Source organism: Sceloporus occidentalis, unplaced genomic scaffold (genome assembly GCF_023333645.1).
Source record: "Sceloporus occidentalis isolate IW3139 unplaced genomic scaffold, rSceOcc1.0.p SCAF_69, whole genome shotgun sequence".
Taxonomy (NCBI): domain Eukaryota; kingdom Metazoa; phylum Chordata; class Lepidosauria; order Squamata; family Phrynosomatidae; genus Sceloporus; species Sceloporus occidentalis.
The window spans coordinates 4,860,419-4,878,689 of NW_028317049.1; the positions used below are offsets into that span (position 1 = coordinate 4,860,419).

General features: G+C 45.1%; 1 protein-coding gene across 2 annotated transcripts in view; it reads right to left on the bottom strand.

Annotated features, from left to right (window-relative positions):
- Positions 1-18,271, bottom strand: part of NF1 (neurofibromin 1) — a 152,679-nt gene that overhangs the window by 83,708 nt on the left and 50,700 nt on the right. Inside the window, exons 29-36 of one of the 2 annotated variants that reach the window (XM_089494134.1) lie at positions 17,949-18,052; positions 16,747-16,882; positions 12,327-12,389; positions 6,029-6,187; positions 5,266-5,363; positions 3,804-3,950; positions 3,220-3,366; positions 2,771-2,881 (exon numbers count right to left, since the gene is read on the bottom strand). In XM_089494134.1, the coding sequence (XP_089350260.1) occupies positions 2,771-2,881; positions 3,220-3,366; positions 3,804-3,950; positions 5,266-5,363; positions 6,029-6,187; positions 12,327-12,389; positions 16,747-16,882; positions 17,949-18,052 (965 nt within the window). The remainder of the gene's footprint in view (positions 1-2,770; positions 2,882-3,219; positions 3,367-3,803; positions 3,951-5,265; positions 5,364-6,028; positions 6,188-12,326; positions 12,390-16,746; positions 16,883-17,948; positions 18,053-18,271) is intronic. The other variant, XM_089494135.1, reaches the window with a different exon arrangement.

An 18,271-nucleotide genomic window follows, 5' to 3' on the forward strand; every position in this document is an offset into this window, starting at 1 on the left:
ATGTGCAAGGCCCACTGTAGAGTTTAAAGTAATTCCCATGTTAAAAACCTGCAAATTAAATGAGTTCCTAGTCCTTGTGATATATCTAAAGAAACATACGCATGCATAAAAAGGAGATCATACTACGAGGAGCTAACTCCACGGGCCAACTTAGTACTAGAGCAGTTCAGAATCCCACTAAAGGAATTATCATTTGAAAACATGGGTAGAAGTGTATGTGCCAAACATACAAACATGTGCTACCACTGAACACTGCTACAGCCTTAGGACTCGACAGTGGAGTCTTTAGTGAAGCTTGCGGTACTCATGGAGGAGATACGTCATGCGCAACATTATCACATGCTGCCCAAAGCTGCAGCTTCTCATCTTCCTATACAGGTGTTGCTTTAGGGTCCCTTAGTCCTGAGAATAGCAAACCTCTGTCCCTAGCAACAAATAAAATCAACAGTGTCAAAAGGAAAGTTAAAAGCACATAGTGTGTTCCCCAATGATATATGTCTGCTGAAGCTTCTACACAGGGATACAATAAAACTTGAACAGCTTATTAGAACCAACTCTTAGGATTCAATTACCAGGGAGTAAATCCTAATTACGTCTCTGGGCTTACTTTTGAATTGACAAATACAGATTGGCGCTGCGAAGCCTGATTTCAGAACAATACACACATGTTCACGTATTAAGTAGCCATAGGACACCCAGTGTTGTGGCTTTGGCAACATCGCTGCTTTACAACGCCTACCTTTTGACTAGGGCTGATAGGAGCTTTAGTCCAATAGATTAAATGCCTTGAAACTGCCGGACCTGGTTCAGCCTTTTCGTGACCTTAGCTTCTTAAATTCTTGCCTACTCAATGACTTGTATATTATATATTACTCAGTGTGCACTCATTTGAAGATCTCCCACAAAATGTTTAAACCTTCCGTTTTGGAAGCTGGCTGTAATAAGGATCCGAAGTTTAGAACGGCTTGATTTGAGCCTGAAATACTATTCCTGTTTATAGAGAGAGGGATATACACACTTGCCTGGGATCCTGCAACAAACCAGATCTTGGACTGACTGTGATGAGACGACAATTCTTTCTAGAAGTGTGTGTAGTTAATTCATGTGTTTTTGCTTATACAAAAATGCAGGATGAAGAAGCTGTTCAAATGGGTATGGCCCGTCCTGGCGATTGCAGTTTTGTGCGAACTGTACTTGGCAGAACCTACAACTCCCAAAGCATCTACTCCTACGACGGTTGGCATCACCAGAGAAAAGGCAACTAACAAAGTAGCCATGACTACTCCTGCAAAGGCTGGCACCTCCAGGGGAAAGGCTACTAACAAAGTAGCCACAACCCCGTCACACAACCGTTCTACTACCTTACATGGCAGTGTTCCTGTGGCTGTAATCCTACTTCTCTTCACTTTTTTAATCTCCGCGTCTTGTCTTTGTCATTGAATATAACAGTCAGGGTACCCTGTTTATGACTTGCATTTTAATTTAATTTGACCTTCAACATTTCATTTCCAATGAACATATACACATATGCACAGCTACATGCTCTTACTTTCCAATGCAGCTTTACCTTCCATGCTATTAAGTTTCTCAGAAGACAAACCAAGACATGCAAGTGAATCACCATTTTGGTTTTGCTCTCTGGTGCAAACCGACTTGATCCTCAATAACCATTAAATAGTCTCAACATGCCTAAATGCGTTTAGGTATGCATTAGACAGGTGCAACGGAGAAGAAAGAAAACGGAGGCCGACTAAACAGCATCTGGACTACAGAAATGAAAACATTTTTAAATGAATACAGAAGTGGCAGACTCTTCTAGAAGGATTTCAGAAGGAATGACCAAAATAGCTACCTGACTTGCATTAAAATGAAAGGAACTGTATCACAAAAAGCTGGAGGTCTTAATAAATAATCTAATTATGCCAAATGTGTTTCATTTCTCTTCATATACGGAGACATGTTTACACGGTTTCAAAAAAGCAATCAAGTGTATTGAGCCCAGAAGAGTAAGTCAGATTTCGCTAGACCTCATGCAATAAGAATAGTAGTAGTAGTAGTAGTAATAATAATAATAATAATGTGGTTTATTTATATTTCCTGCCTTTCCCTATGGATCAAAGTGGGAAACACAGACCCAATTTCTTCATTTCACGGTGTGTACATGGCTTGCCCAAAACAAGTCGCCACCTTGTTTTCTATCAGCATGATCCTGACATTGCCTACCTACTCAATACACTAAAGTAATGGAAGCTACTTTTTGTCACATCAAACCCCAAATACCTCTTCTTTTCCATCACCACTTTCAAGAATATAGCCAGGTCTCTTTTTCACAAGGGAGTTCAGAAATGAGATATGTCTGTTGCTAACCTGAAGGTTCATCCAGCATCACGGAAAAGGAGAAATCCAGGCACGCATGTTCCACGGCCGCCAAAGCCGGTCAAAGTCTAACACCCGAAATGCATGCTTTCTGAACTCCTGGCTTATAATACATAAAAGGTTATATATTTGGCCCCGTACAGACTGCCAAAATAAAGCTGCTCCAGGTCACCTTCGAGAGCTCTTTTAAACAGTACCTACTTTAGAATAAGAGACGTTCGCTGGCATGTTTTTGCAGAAGTGTACGCTTCGATTTGCCCACATTTTCAGAACATAAACACATACACAACACAAAAATTGGACGGACACCATTATCAAAAAGCAGCATATGCTTCTGTATAGTAATTTCACAGGTCTCAGGTGTAATAATTTAAGGAAAGAAAAGCAATCTTACCGGCGAGCGATGTAGTAGAAAACAGGGTTGCCAGCTTTGGAAGTCCCCGCTTGGTAGAAAATATTTAGTGTTTTCAGGGCCTTGAACTCCTCTTTTTCATGTACCTGGTGCCTGGGGACAGAAACAGAAGCATGAAGCCATCAATCCACACTTCTGTGTCTATATTTTGTCTTTCCCAACAGAAATAGCCAGCCAACTATTGTAGACAGAGGAAATGTCCACAGAAATACCTTGGAGGTTATGTTGAACATGCAGGGAAAAATCTAAACAAATATAATTCTGAAATCTCAAATGTGCAAAAGAAACCAGAGAGTGTCCAAGACAAAAGAAAGATAGGAGGAAAAACCGAAGCAATACTGTATTATAGTGTGTCTGCTGCAACAGGTCAATGCTTAAAGCAACTGCTGCAATTATTAGAGTAAGACATACAAGTATTTGCAGGCCATTACCTAGTCATAAACTCTTCAAACTTGGAACTGGTGAGGTTTATACTGGACCACTGTGTGTCTGCCACAGGCTTGTGTTCGGGTGGACCAAGGTATGCAAGCAAAGTCGCCATCTTGTCAAACGGTCGCCTTCCAACAGCTTTGTGGTCCCTGGTGGAAGATTGCACATTATCGATAAAACACCAGCAAAAATGGTGATGGGTATGATGTTCTTTTAACAGATATTCTCCCTTGAATCTTACATTCAACAAACCTGCAAGCTGTCACTGGTAATCAGCCATATGTAGTATTTTTAGGCCTGTTACAGACAGCCAAAATAAAGCTGCTTCGAGTCACAGTGGAGGTATGGCGTTTCAATCATGCATGCGTCCTAAGAGTCCAGAAGTCGCACCAAAGCCACGCTCAAGACTGGATCATGGCTTTGGTGTGGCCCTGAACTTACAATATCAACCAGCAGTCCATTTCTCAGGGGGAAAACACCTTCCCAAGATAGATCACTTGCAACAATGTCTAGAGTAAGTACCCTACTGTACCCTCAGCCGCTGACCAAACCCAACCATTTTGGGCCCCAGTTCAGCCAGTTCTACCTGTTGCTGGAAAGGTATTGGCCAATCTTCTCCTGATTGTTCCAAAGCAGGCGATGCAGAGCGAGTACGTTGCCGTCGCTGATGAACGAAAGGCTGTGGTTGACCGTGTCACTTGCCGGACAGTCTGACGCAATGTCAAGGAAAAACCTATGGAATCATAGAGGAAAACATAACTCTCTTTGGCTATGGTATCAAAGCACCACCTTTGATACCATAGCTGATTTGTTTTCTGAGACATGCGCACTGGGGCTGATGTTCGCAGGAGAGGCTGGAAAAGTCACTTTGGACCTACGTTTCCCAGAATCCCCAAAGCCGCATAGCCATGGCCCAAGGGATTCTGGGAGCTGCGGCTCAAAAAGTTCTGAATCCCAAGAGATTACTATTGCACATTGTAGATAGAGCCACATTTTTCTGCCAGCAAAGGGATTCTGGTTGCTACACCAGTATGGCCAGTCCAATATAGAGTGAGTGCTGGGGAAATTCCAACAAAATGTTCCATTCCTTTGCCCAGCGCAGTGAGCACACACTCCCATGGCCAGTTACCAGAAAGCAGCAGAGACAGCAACCTTCCTGGAAACTACAACACACACTGTTGTTGGCACACATCCATGTACTTTCCTTACAGTCCATTAACATTTTGCCTTCCTTGTTCTGAGACAGCAGGAACTGCCATTAGCGATACGGTGATAGCAGTGAGAGCAAACTACCCCTTCATTCTCTAGCCCCTTTCCGCCCAAGAATATGAAAGTACAATCCAGTTAGTGCAGACAAAAGGCTCTCTTTAAGAGTCAGGATATGACACCAATATTCTTTCTTTCTGCCATTGCTTACCAACCATCAGTTTTTCACAGGATCACTGCCTATGGTCAAAGAGGTTCCATTTGGTCAACATGACCATAAGCCATAAATAAAAAATGCTGGGTGAATTGATTTACCCCTTTGTAAAACCATCTAAGGACCCATACAGACAGGCCAAAATAAAGCTGCTTCTGGCCACTTTGGAGGTATGCTGTTCAAATAATACACACATCTTAAGAGGACGGAGGCTGCACCAAAGCTGCGCTCTAGTCCTTAGGACTTGAGTGTGGCTTTGGCGCGGCTTCCAGCCTCTTAGGACACATGCAGCATTTAAACAGCATACCTCCAAAGTGACCCGAAGCAGAATTATGTTGGACTGTCTGTTCAGCATAAGTTACAAGACTGTGTATCAGTTCTGTGCATGCTTCTGGTCCAACAGATCTGCCCAAGATGGATCACAGCTCTTGCTTCTGGCCCTCCAGATTTAAGAGTTGCTGTCTTTGGGATTTAATGTGCATTGCTTTACTCATTTTACCCAGTATTAGTGTGCTTTATTATCATTTCTAGACTCTGACACATGTCTACTCCGGACAAGATTTCCCAATTGACATCCGGTTCATTGTTTGCAGATCTAAGCCTGAGTTCATCCCTCTATCTGGCTTACCTTCGGGCTGCATCAAAATTGCTTTTGACAAAGTCGTTGAAAGGCCGCATGTGTTCCTCCTTTGTAAACAAGACGTGGTTGGCAATGCTCTGTAGAACCTAAACAACAAACAGAACTGCTGAAGCAACCCATGCGAACTATGACACAAGAAGCAGCACCATGAACCCTCCACTTTAGCGTGATTTTTGCCATTGCAAAGGATTCATTTCAAACTGGAACGATTAAACCCATCAATATTTGCACCCCTATGTTTGGCGATACCGTTCGCCAATCAAAAACTATGTTTGCTCAAGAAAAGTGCACACAGAAGTGTATGTATAAATTAAAACATAGAAAGCGGCATAGCATTTGTGAAAATAAATGCACTGTTAATGAAAGAGAAACTTGTTCAAATTCTTCTTGGAACAAATATATTCTTGTGGAGATCGTTTTGGAACGGATTGCGCCTTAATGTGATACGTGGCAATTTATTTCAAATGGCCACCATGATAATACTTTGCTGGTATTTTACTAAGAGAGAGCCCTTGGGTGGTGTAGTGCATTGAGCTTTGGACTACGATGCTGGAGACCAGGGTTCAAATCCTCGCTCAGCCATGGAAACCCACTGGGTGACCTTGTCAAAACCCCATGCCAGGGTTGCCCTACAATTGCCATCAATCGGAAACGACTTGAAGATGCACAACAGTAATAAAACTTTTGTTAAGAACAAGTTCTTCCTCTACCCCCCAAAAAACACCCCAAAACCCCCCAGTTTCTTCTTCACCTTAGACATTAACTTCAAGCCCCTTTCGATTCTCGGCGGTGGCTTCTTATCCAAAATCCCAGCCTCGTACGGAGAGACTATCGCAGGATTGATGAACCTCAGGAACATGGCACTGCCGACAGCTCCAATGCTGTTCTGTGGAAACCGCTGACTGACAACCTAAACAGCACAAGTTAGAATTTGATAAAAGACACAACTGAAATGGGAGGAAGGGAACAAGCATAAAGAGAAGGAGAGAACGTTTCAACTCTCAATCCTTTTTATATGGATCGCTGGAGAGATTGGGTGCCAAAAAGCCTCTCCCCTGTTAAACAAGTGCCAGCAGCAAGTGCCAAGTTGTTATCAGAAGACAAGAGAGAAAGAAAGAGTTATAGCAGTACAAAGGAGGCATGGCTTTATTGAATAACGTCTCCCCCGCTCTCTCTCACATACGCACCCATGTACAGGCAAAACCGTGTCATGTAAACTAAAAACCGAGAAGCCACTTCAAAGTGCTGATCTAGAGGAAAACAAGCTTTGCTTTCTATCTACTAAGTCTGTGGCTGCCAAATCTCGATCTACGCAAAGTGTCGCTGGAGGAACACTTCACTAATACAGCTAATATCCTCATGCGTTCCAACTCAAAAATGCTCACTAAACCACAAGAGGGAAAACAGATTTTCATTTCGTACATCATGCACTGCAACTCCCGAGGAAACGTGAATGGAAACGGCCCATTCACGAACCCCCTGAAGAACCACTTCCAAGAAACCAACTATCTTACACTTAGCCATATACAGGGCTATCTCAGTTAACAAAGCAGATATGTTCCTAGGCATGGCTTCTTAAATGGAAAAATGTTTGACCAGATGCAGAAATGGTATAGAACTAAAAAAAAAGAGGATAGATTGCTGCATGACAAACAAGAAAGAAAAGCCATCTTCTTTTTACTCATCTGGCTTTTAACATCTTGTTAAAAACATTCAGTCTAAAACTAATAAATATGCACTAACAACCAGGTCAGGTAAGTCTTCTATAAGCAAAGACATTTTGAATCTTCCAAGGACCAAAATTCATCCAGGGTTTATCTCTTCCTTTCGCCAGCCTCCTTTATGATGGCCAGACCTATAGATCTGTGCTTTCTTAACACACTGGGAGGAAGCTGATGTCTCTTTCCCCGCTTTCCTCTCTCTGTTTTGCTATTCACTGCATGCTCAGTAAGGTTTTTGGGAGGCAGCTGCTGTTTACTTTGCCTGATAACAGTAAGAGCAAATCCCATGTTAACCCCTTTCTTCTGCTTTTTCTTTCTCTGCAGACATGCTGCTGCAACCTGATATTGAAAGTCTAGGCCTCCCTTCAGCATCCTTTCAACGCTGATGCTGCTAAAAAATGCCAGAAGACGAGTAAAAGAGGGGGCTGGGAGGGTGTAAGGCTTAACAGAAAAAGAGGGTTCTCTCTTAGAGGCTTTCTTAACTGAGGTATGCCTGTATTTGCAGCATTGGAAGTGCAGATGGGGAGTGACTCCAGAAAAGCTTAAACTGAGTGAACGAAAGCAATAGGTTTGAAATAAGAGGGAAAAGGGAATGCATGATGGCAAGGCAGGACTCCTGAAGGAGGAGAACAAAAGTAATTGAAACACATGCAATTGCCCCATCAGAAGCTGGTGTATGAGGGAGGTCTTTGTGGATAGTTCCTATGAACGCTCCAGAGAATAACATGTTCAGAGGATGGCTTTTCGCCCAGGTGGATGGATTGGGGGAGAGAAAGCTTTAACGTAAGGAGGCTGTTCCAAATGGAGAGACAAGCTCACTCTCTACTTGCCCAGGATTGAAACCTGGCAACCTTACAGAAGAAGTGTCAGGATCATATTGGCAACCCATCCTGCCACATCATGCTCAAGACTTGAGCCTGCTAGAAACCATGCTGCAGAGAAGGATGCATATCTTGGAGGAGGAGGAGGAGGAATGTCTTGGGAGAAGAGACTCCATATGTCTTATTCAAAACTGGCATCCAATACATCTCTCTTAAGCAAGCTCAAAAGAAGAGTTGCCAGGCGCAGCCAACTACCATCACAGACTTGCAATACAAAAGGAAACAGATTCATTTCCTTTCTTCTTTCCAAGGTGTGGAGAGAACCACAGGTTGTAGAATAGCTTAAGACAACATAAGTTGACTTTCAAATTCTGTACTGCCTTCCTCCAACTCAGTGCCCTCAAACAGAGCAGACTTATGGATGGTGCGGCTGTTCATCGGTATCACATCTCAATTTGAACTGACATTAATCTGGACTTCCTGAATCGATACATGGATCAAGAGAGAGTTATTACTTTGATCGTAGTACACACTCATCCTAGATTTTGGTGATCCTGTCAAAACATGTGCATATTTGGAGAAAGCATGCACACAAAAAATGCAAACCTTTGGAAAGAATTCACAAACAGATAGATGAGAGCCAGAGATACCAAACCTGACAGATTCATCCACCGACCATGATGGCCAGGGATCGCTGAAGGTATAGTCAAACACATCTGGACAGCGCCAAGTTAGGGAAGGCTTGACATATTAACACATTCTTTCCAAATATGTTTTTTAGTTACATGGCAAATCTTGGGCCAGCGACACATCGCACACTTGCTCATCTGGCTTTGTATGCAGATCAGTTCCTGAAGGCAGCCATCTGTAAGTGGATGGAAACCATGCCTCGAGATCTCAGGAACGTCTTCCATGGGCAGAAACAGACATAAAAACACGAGGCATGCTTAAGCTGGACGAGACCAAAAAGGCCTATCAAGTCCATCCTGTGTTTCACAGGCAACCAGATGATGATGGGAAGCTCATAGGGGAAGAGAGGCCTGGCCTGGAAAGACTAAGAGCCCTCCTCCCGGCCGCCATCTTGAGGGGGAGAGAGGCCAGGCATGGAAAGACTAAGAGCCCTCCTCCCGGCCGCCATCTTGAGGGGAAGAGAGGCCAGGCCTGGAAAGACTAAGAGCCCTCCTCCCGGCCGCCATCTTAAGGGGGAGAGAGGCCAGGCCTGGAAAGACTAAGAGCCCTCCTCCCGGCCGCCATCTTAAGGGGGAGAGAGGCCAGGCGTGGAAAGACTAAGAGCCCTCCTCCCGGCCGCCATCTTGAGGGGGAGAGAGGCCTGGCCTGGAAAGACTAAGAGCCCTCCTCCCGGCCGCCATCTTGAGGGGGAGAGAGGCCTGGCCTGGAAAGACTAAGAGCCCTCCTCCCGGCCGCCATCTTGAGGGGGAAAGAGGCCAGGCGTGGAAAGACTAAGAGCCCTCCTCCCAGCCGCCATCTTGAGGGGGAGAGAGGCCTGGCCTGGAAAGACTAAGAGCCCTCCTCCCGGCCGCCATCTTAAGGGGGAAAGAGGCCAGGCGTGGAAAGACTAAGAGCCCTCCTCCCGGCCGCCATCTTGAGGGGGAGAGAGGCCTGGCCTGGAAAGACTAAGAGCCCTCCTCCCGGCCGCCATCTTGAGGAGGAGAGAGGCCAGGCGTGGAAAGACTAAGAGCCCTCCTCCCGGCCGCCATCTTGAGGGGGAGAGAGGCCTGGCCTGGAAAGACTAAGAGCCCTCCTCCCGGCCGCCATCTTGAGGAGGAGAGAGGCCAGGCGTGGAAAGACTAAGAGCCCTCCTCCCGGCCGCCATCTTGAGGGGGAGAGAGGCCAGGCCTGGAAAGACTAAGAGCCCTCCTCCCGGCCGCCATCTTGAGGGGGAGAGAGGCCTGGCCTAGAAAGACTAAGAGCCCTCCTCCCGGCCGCCATCTTGAGGGGGAGAGAAGCCAGGCGTGGAAAGACTAAAGAGCCCTCCTCCTGGCCGCCATCTTGAGGGGGAAAGAGGCCAGGCATGGAAAGACTAAGAGCCCTCCTCCCGGCCGCCATCTTGAGGGGGAGAGAGGCCAGGCGTGGAAAGACTAAGAGCCCTCCTCCCGGCCGCCATCTTGAGGGGGAGAGAGGCCTGGCCTGGAAAGACTAAGAGCCCTCCTCCCGGCCGCCATCTTGAGGGGGAAAGAGGCCAGGCCTGGAAAGACTAAGAGCCCTCCTCCCGGCCGCCATCTTGAGGGGGAGAGAGGCCTGGCCTGGAAAGACTAAGAGCCCTCCTCCCGGCCGCCATCTTGAGGGGGAGAGAGGCCTGGCCTGGAAAGACTAAGAGCCCTCCTCCCGGCCGCCATCTTGAGGGGGAGAGAGGCCTGGCCTAGAAAGACTAAGAGCCCTCCTCCCGGCCGCCATCTTGAGGGGGAGAGAGGCCAGGCCTGGAAAGACTAAGATGTGAGCATAGAAACACTCTTCCACTCAAGGCCTCAAGGAACTGGTATTCAGAGAACACTGTCTTTGATGATCATAGTCATTGTAAGCTTTATCCTCCATTTAAAGAAACCTCTTCTCAATTTATATGGCACTGCCCTTGGAGAAGCAAGAAGACTGGCCTACCCTGGCACCCTCCAACACAGATGGAAAACAGGTGGCTGAATTATCAATGCAACACAAAAGCACACACAATCTACAACCAGTAGTACTGATATAGCAAATTCCAACCTAAGCAAAGCTCAACCAAGTGAACACTGGCATAATCAAACTGGCAGTTTCATAAAGTAGTAGGAAAGTCTTCTGGCTTAAAAATCCCTAATGAAGTAGGTAAAATAAAGGGGGAAACAATTTCATTTTTCAATATAGACTTTTGGGTTAGTGCCATTTGAGTATCTACACAAAGCAAACCGGCACCTTCACAAAGGTTTCCGGCTCACTCTTTTCCACACTTAAAGGTGGGGAAGTTGGAAAATAAGGCCAATCCATTTGTGTGCACATCTGATATTTCACCTCCAAACGGGTATGAAACACCTCAAACGTTAATAGAATTTCCCCAACCTTTCCAATTCTGAAAACTGGTTTCAAAAAGTGAGGCGGTGCTGGAAGCATACAGCTAAATGGTGATCCTCATTCACAAAGTCGCCATCATGAGAGCTTCCAAAAGCCGACCCTTGTTGGCAGTCAGTGCCTACCTCCTCACTTTCTGTTGCTCATGTCTTGATGCTATGTAGTAAACTCTTGGGCCTGTTACAGACAGCCAAAATAAAGCTGCTTCGAGTCACTTTGGAGGTATGGTATTTCAATGATGCATGAATCCTAAGAGTCTGGAAGCTTCACCAAAGCTGCACTCCAGTACTTAGGACTGGAGCATGGCTTTGGTGCGGCCTTTGGACTCTTAGGACGCATGTATCATTGAAATACCATACCTCCAAAGTGACTCGAAGCAGCTTTATTTTGGCTGTCTGTAACAGGCCTTGGCATTTCTGATGCCTCCTCCTCTTCTCTGGTGCCATGGAAGGAAAGTGAAAACCAACTTTCTCTAGAACAGGGGTGAGCAACTCTGCAAGGCTAGGGGAATCCCATTAGCCTCCCACCACCGAAACGTTTCTGAATGCCTCCAAATGCCTTCTAGGGGGTCATTTTCACCCTGTTTTTAGTCCCCTTGGGCCTTCTTTAAAAACAAGAAGCAACCAAAAGTCACTTCTGGCTTACTTCTGACTTTTAAACAGGCCTCCGCTGGGCACAAAATGGTGTCACCCCAAGAGGGTAAGCAAAATGTGACAGAAATGCCCCCCTTAGCTTGAGCCCAGGAGGTCACAAAAACAGCCCTGTGGGACCACATGCACCCACATGTCCTTTGCCCATCCTTGCTCTAAAACAGTGATGGCGAACCTATGGCACGCATGCCAGAGGTGGCACTCAGAGCCCTCTCTGTGGGCACATGTGCCATCGTCCCTGCACAGAGTTTGCCAGAATTTGTTACTAGAAAGCCAGAGGGACATGGCACTTTGCAATAAATAAGTGGGTTTTGGGTTGCAGTTTGGGCACTCGGCCTCGAAAAGGTTCACCATCACTGCTCTAAAAGGTTGTCTCTTCCCTCCTTGACCTCAGAGGGACCCGCTAATACCAGTGCAAACATATGCCTTGCTCTTATTTTCTGACTTTCCCCGTGCGACTTGGCATTGCAAGCGGTGACCAAGAGACGCTGGTTCAGACCCGTGAGAGGCTGCCTTCCAAAATGCAAGTTGAAATGCGCACCCGCAGAATTTTTCCCCAATGCTTTTTAAACAGAATCAGATGTGAATTCAGACCCAGTGTGTTAATTGAAATGAAAGCTCTTTGGTGCCAGAATTAGTAGAATGATTTGTGTTTGTTTTCCCAGTGAGAGTGTCAAGAAGGTGGAAGTGAAGAAGAGTTTTCGAAACCAAAGGGGTGAAAACAGAAAACGGAGGAATCAGAGGAAGGTTTTGTGTGCTTTGAAAGAAATGGCGAATAAAACTTCTCCAAAACTTACTGATTTTTTGTTTTCCTTTTTTTCTTTTACGGTAGCTTTATTCAGGAGAGAGTGGCAAGTTGCCTACAGAACAGAGATGAGCACAAACAAGTCACAGCACCAACCACATACAGCAACAACAACAACAACAAAAACCAATGTCGATTCGTCGTACACAAAAATTACATGATCAGATGTAACAAAACAAAACAGAAAATGAAAAATAAAAATACACACTAATGCTTGATGGGGGTTTGCATTTTGCATGGGTGACCACAATTTGTTCACAAATACAAAGCAAGCAAATGTCAGGTTCCAATCATTTCTACTATTTCTGGCTAGGTTAGGCATGGTAAAGGAGCATTTGCTCATTGTACGCAACAATCCATGCTCACATGTGGCATTCAGAAATGTGTTTGGAAAGGGTCCAAATAAATGTTGCCCAGTATTTATTTCCTAACAGCTTTTCCAACCAGGAGGTTAGCTATGCGCTGGTTGACGTCTTACCAGGATTTGCCCATTGGTTTTAAAAGTATACGCACCAAACCTATTTGTAGACTCACATATTGCATTCTATAGAAGTTCATGCACAATACAACAAAAGATAGATCAGCCCACATTGTGCAAAGAGTACAGAAAGGTCTGCCGCTCTTCCCCCTTCTATCTACACAAAACCTTGCAGAGCATGCTCTTGACTAGTAGCAGGCAAGTCACCCATTATCCCAAGAATTGTGGTTGTGCAATGCCTTATATCCTCCATCAAATGTTACCGATTCATTCATTATTTGTCCTGTTACTCAAACAAGTATGGATCTCAAGGTTTTTACCAACCCCTAGGGATGATCTTACTGGAAATATTGGTCTCTAAGGGATGACTCAAATGGTCTGTGCGGAATCTGTGGCGCCTGGGACTTTGATGCGAAGTTAACAATCCAAACACAAAACATCTTTGTTCTTCCAGTTTGTAGATTTTGGTTCACACTCAATACCGTGAGATGGGAAGACTAACAGGCCTCCAGTGGAAGCTGGCTATCATACGGAGAGACCCACAGCTAAGCTGGTCCTGATCCTGCACACATATCATGCTATTATAGGAAAATGCATAGAAGCAAGAGCATGTAAGGAGTAAGCGAATGTCATATCAGCAGGAGAGGGAATAGCACTAAGTAAAACCAGGCTCCCTGTAGTTCGCTAAAGAGATTCTCAGTGTTTTTCTGCAATGGCAAGTGCATTTACCTCCCTATTGATTGAGAAACATCTAAATGCTGAATCCAGTAATTACCGATCTGCAGGAACTCCTAGCTCCCTTCTTTTAATTCCTTTCTCAGAGTCTGGAGTAGAGAGAGAGAGAGGATATTGATCTCTCTCTTTTTCCAAGCCGACTCCTCAAAAAGCAGGCCTAGAAAAATAACTTTACGGACTACAGCTCCCAGAATATCTCTTTGGCTTGGTCCTGCTGAGATGTGGACTCCAAACCGAATCACTTTTACAAATTCTGCTAAGGCAACAGCCTTCCCTGACAGTTCTTTGACACTTCCGAATGAATGATCTTAGGCTTGACTGCCAGGAAACAGAAGCCTTGTGGGCCTCACCCTGATGGCCTAGACCAGTGATGGCGAACCTATAGCACGCGTGCCAGAGGTGGCACTCAGAGCCCTCTCTGTGGGCACATGTGCCATCATCCCAGCACAGAGTTTGCCAGAGTTTGTTACTAGAAAGCCAGAGGGACATGGCACTTTGCCATAAATAAGTGGGTTTTGAATTACAGTTTGGGCACTCGGCCTCGAAAAGGTTCACCATCGCTGGCCTAGATATTTCCAAGCAATTTTAAGGGTATCATTTCCATATTAACTCAATGGAGAGGCAATAGAAAATGACTACTCCCATGTACTGGGAAAGGAAATGATGCTTAAGTGAATGCTAAATAGTGTCCCAAGTTTTGGGAAAGATGGTTACAAAGCTACTTCTGTCTCCAACCACCTTCCACGCTGCCGTGTCTTCCGACACAACAGTAAATTTGCTTGCAGGGTTAGGTCAAATCCATTTATTGAGAGCCATCAAGGCCAAAATTCAAGGTGGGAGCTCGGGCAAGTTGAATAACAAAAAATCCCACCCTCAGTGTTTTTCAGTCAGTTCTGAAATGTGTCCGAATCATTGCCAGTAACTTTGGCTAACTCAGAGTGCATTAAAAACATATTTGCAATTCTGTTTAGCCGTAGCGAGAGTCAGAAAGTTCATGCAATGTGTATTTAGCCTCTCCCTTCCATTCCACCTCAAGGATGGCCTACAGCTTCCTTTACTGAAACAGGTCTGGTGAGGCTTCCATAAGAGGCCCAATATCATGGCTGGCCACATCGACTCAATTTTAGAAGTGCATTATGCCCAACTGGAAACAAATTGCAATCAACCTGATTTAACCAGCCTGATATTTACTTAAAAGCCCCATTTCAAAAACCCGCCTTGATTGTTAAGCATTACTTTCTTGGACATTCTGCACTTCACAGTCATCTTCCATGCGCAAAAGGTTTACTGTGAGAGTTTTTGTCAAGACACTTCACTGGAAAAAGCTGCCATTCTCCGAAGCAGCTCCAAAAAGATCTGTGACATTCCCACAATTCTTATTTTATTCACAGGGCTGCAGGCTGGTTTATCAGTTAGAGGACTACGTTAAGACCCACATCTTTGAAGGGAAGAGACCAAAGGGATGGTGACAGAGAAACCAAACCCTCCCTGGTGAGTGGGAAGTGTAACAGGACTATATATGCCTTGTCTCAATGTCTTCAACCCAAACAGTACTTCTTCTTAGACTCATACAATTATAGTGACTAGGGCCACCAAGTCCAACCCGCCGCCATGCAGAAATGCAAAGCTAAAGCAGTCCCAAGAGATGGTCACCCAACTTCTGTTTAAAAACTGCACTGAAGTACAGTGTATTCCATAGTAATTCAGCTCTTAACTGTTCTTCACAATGTTTAGATGGACTCTAATCTCACTGGTTTGGGTCCTTGATTCTGGAGCAGCAGAAAACAAGCTTGTTCAGTCTTCTGCATGATATTTATTCAAATGTTTAATGACGGCACGTTTTTAAAATCTTTCCTGCTTTCTCACATATGCTGAACTTCACCAGTTACTAGCCGTCTCATTTCTAGCTTCATACTCATTATCATGCTTTCCCCTACTTCAGAAGAACTGTATGATAGTACCTGGCACTGTCCTACTATAGGATGCAAGTGGGTGCCTACATGATTAAATCCCAGCTCCCAAGCTGACAAAGGCCTGTTACAGACTGCCAAATTAAAGCTGCTTCGGGTCTCTTTGGAGGTATGCTATTTAAATGATGCATGCACCCTAAGAATCCGGAAGCTGCACCAAAGCTGCACTCCAGCGCTTAGGAATGGAGTGTAGCTTTGGCGCGAGCATCCTAAGAATCCGGAAGCTGCACCAAAGCTGCACTCCAGCGCTTAGGAATGGAGTGTGGCTTTGGCGCGAGCATCCTAAGAATCCAGAAGCTGCACCAAAGCTGCACTCCAGCGCTTAGGAATGGAGTGTGGCTTTGGAGCGACCTCCGGACTCTTAGGACCCATGCATCATTTAAATAGTATACCTCCAAAGAGACCCCAAGCAGCTTTATTTGGGCAGTCTGTAACAGGCCAAAGAGAAACCTTTCTCATGGAAAGCTAGTCTAGTCTCCTCGTTTTCGATGGGCAACAAGCTTTTATGAAGTTGAGGATCCAGTGATCCACTTGCATCAACAAGGGGATAGTATCACGAAGGGTAGCAACATGTGATTCTCATGAACATGTAGTTCAGCTCTGTAAAGATAAGGTACACAACTTCCATGCCCTGTACACAGCACACAAACAGGGCTCTGCAAACCTGTGACACAGCACATGATCTGCAAAAGTCTCAGGGAAGAGTTCACGGGTTTCCCAGACAACAACCAAGACAGATATTTTCCTGCCATGAGGAAAATATGCAGAAAATTACATTTTAAAGCATATATAAATGAGGTTGCAGGGATAAATCTTCCCAAAGTGCTCACATGTGCAGAAAATTACATTTTATATATGTAAATGTTGTTGCAGGGATAACCAGAACTCTGAAATGGTGTTCGCCTTTCCAACTGCATCAATGATCTCGGGTGCAAACTAAACAAAACCCAATTAGGATACTCAGCAAACATCCAGGCTGTAAGGTCCATAAATGTTGGCAGACCCAAACTTTGTGCTTGGCGCACTGTTCTCCCCCACTCATGGCATGACAACAGAAATGTTGCTCTTTCCCTCCTCCAGTTACACTGACATTGAGATACGGAAAGCAGAACGGATCCTCGCTGCTTTCACGTGCATCCGACGCTTGCAACAGGCAATGACATTACGCGCCTGAAACAGGAGGGCTGCTGAGCAAACCACCGAAAATACAACGTCAGATTGAGGCATACCTGATAGAGACAATGGCACACGCTTCGGAGCTGGGGTGGGAACTCCGCAGAGGAGCTGATGATGGCGTGGAAGAATTTCTCTGTCATCTGGAGGAGGCTCTGTTGGTTATTTTCAAGAGTTTCACTGGATTCCAACCTACAAGACAGAACTTGTCAAGACTATGCTTCTAAAATGTTACGGAGGCTCCTTCTGCAACAATACAAGAAGAAGAGCTACAGCTGTATTTTCCTTCCATTTATCACAAGCAACAATGGAGAGCACCAAATAACAAATGAGATTAGAACAGCGTCTACTCCAACAGACCAGATCTTTAACTGGAGGCTCTGCAGGAATATATCTCTGCTTGGCATATCTACTGCCTGCCAATCTCTAGCTTTTTCTCTCCCATCGCTTTGGGAGGAACTGACTGGCACCAGGATTATATTGCCTACTGCTAGGGAAAAGTAGAGGGACATACACAAACACAGACCTAATTTATAGTGAGCTTCTGTAGCTTTTAAGTGTAAGCTGCTTTAGGGGATAAACCTCGGCTGAAAAGCAGAACGTAAGCAGGCCCAAGTAAAAATCATCTTCAGTGATATAAGGCCTGCCATATCTAACGATTTAGATTGTTAACCTGACGGTAGTTAAAACAGATTAATATTAATGGAGGCAAGAGACCAAGCACTCCCCGTTTTTCTAGGGGTAAGAAAAGATGGCCAGGTCATTCAAGATCTCTCTGAAAGTAAATATACCCGTCCAGAAAGCTTCTCCACTTCTTGGGATAACGGGGCAAGCGATCATAATGTTTTTTGTGGGTTTTTCGGGCTACGTGGCCATGTTCTAGAAGAGTTTAGTCGTAACGTTTCACCAGCATCAGAGAAATCGTAATGGTCTTATTGACAGAAGTGTTGAAAAATCAAGACTCATGGCCTCAGTTGGAGGTTCATGTCTTGCCAAAACTGCGAGCCGAAAGATACCAGCACTACCATCAAGTAAGGCCAACTACTGCTACAATAGAGGTTTGGAGGAATAGTGGGCATTGTGTGAAAGAAGACCCTCGAGATATAGGAAGAGAATAGATAATCGAAGAGGAACAGATTTTATTGTGTTTTTTCTTTTAGTGCTACCAAATACATGTGGGAGAGGGAATTTGGAAGAACACTGCCTTCTTTGTCTACGTCCCCCACTTCGTACCCATAGGACCAGCCCAAATCCAAACCTTGTAGGGTCCACTTCAAAGCTAACATGCTGCCACTCGGTCGACATAATGATGGTCCTTAGCAAAGGCTCCAAAAGCTTCTGCAGATAGGTCGCCCCATAGACCTGCATGGGAAAGTTCAGCCCACTTTATTATTTCAAATGTATACCATTATTCCATTAAAGCATACGAACACAAACTAACACAGGAATACCCCTGAACTGAATCGACGGGGAATTTAGAAGGGAAGCGAAATCACTGGCTGCTAAGTGTAGTGTAGTGGTCTGAGCGTTGGACTACGACTCTGGAGACCAGGGTTCGATTCCCCACTCGGCCACTGAATC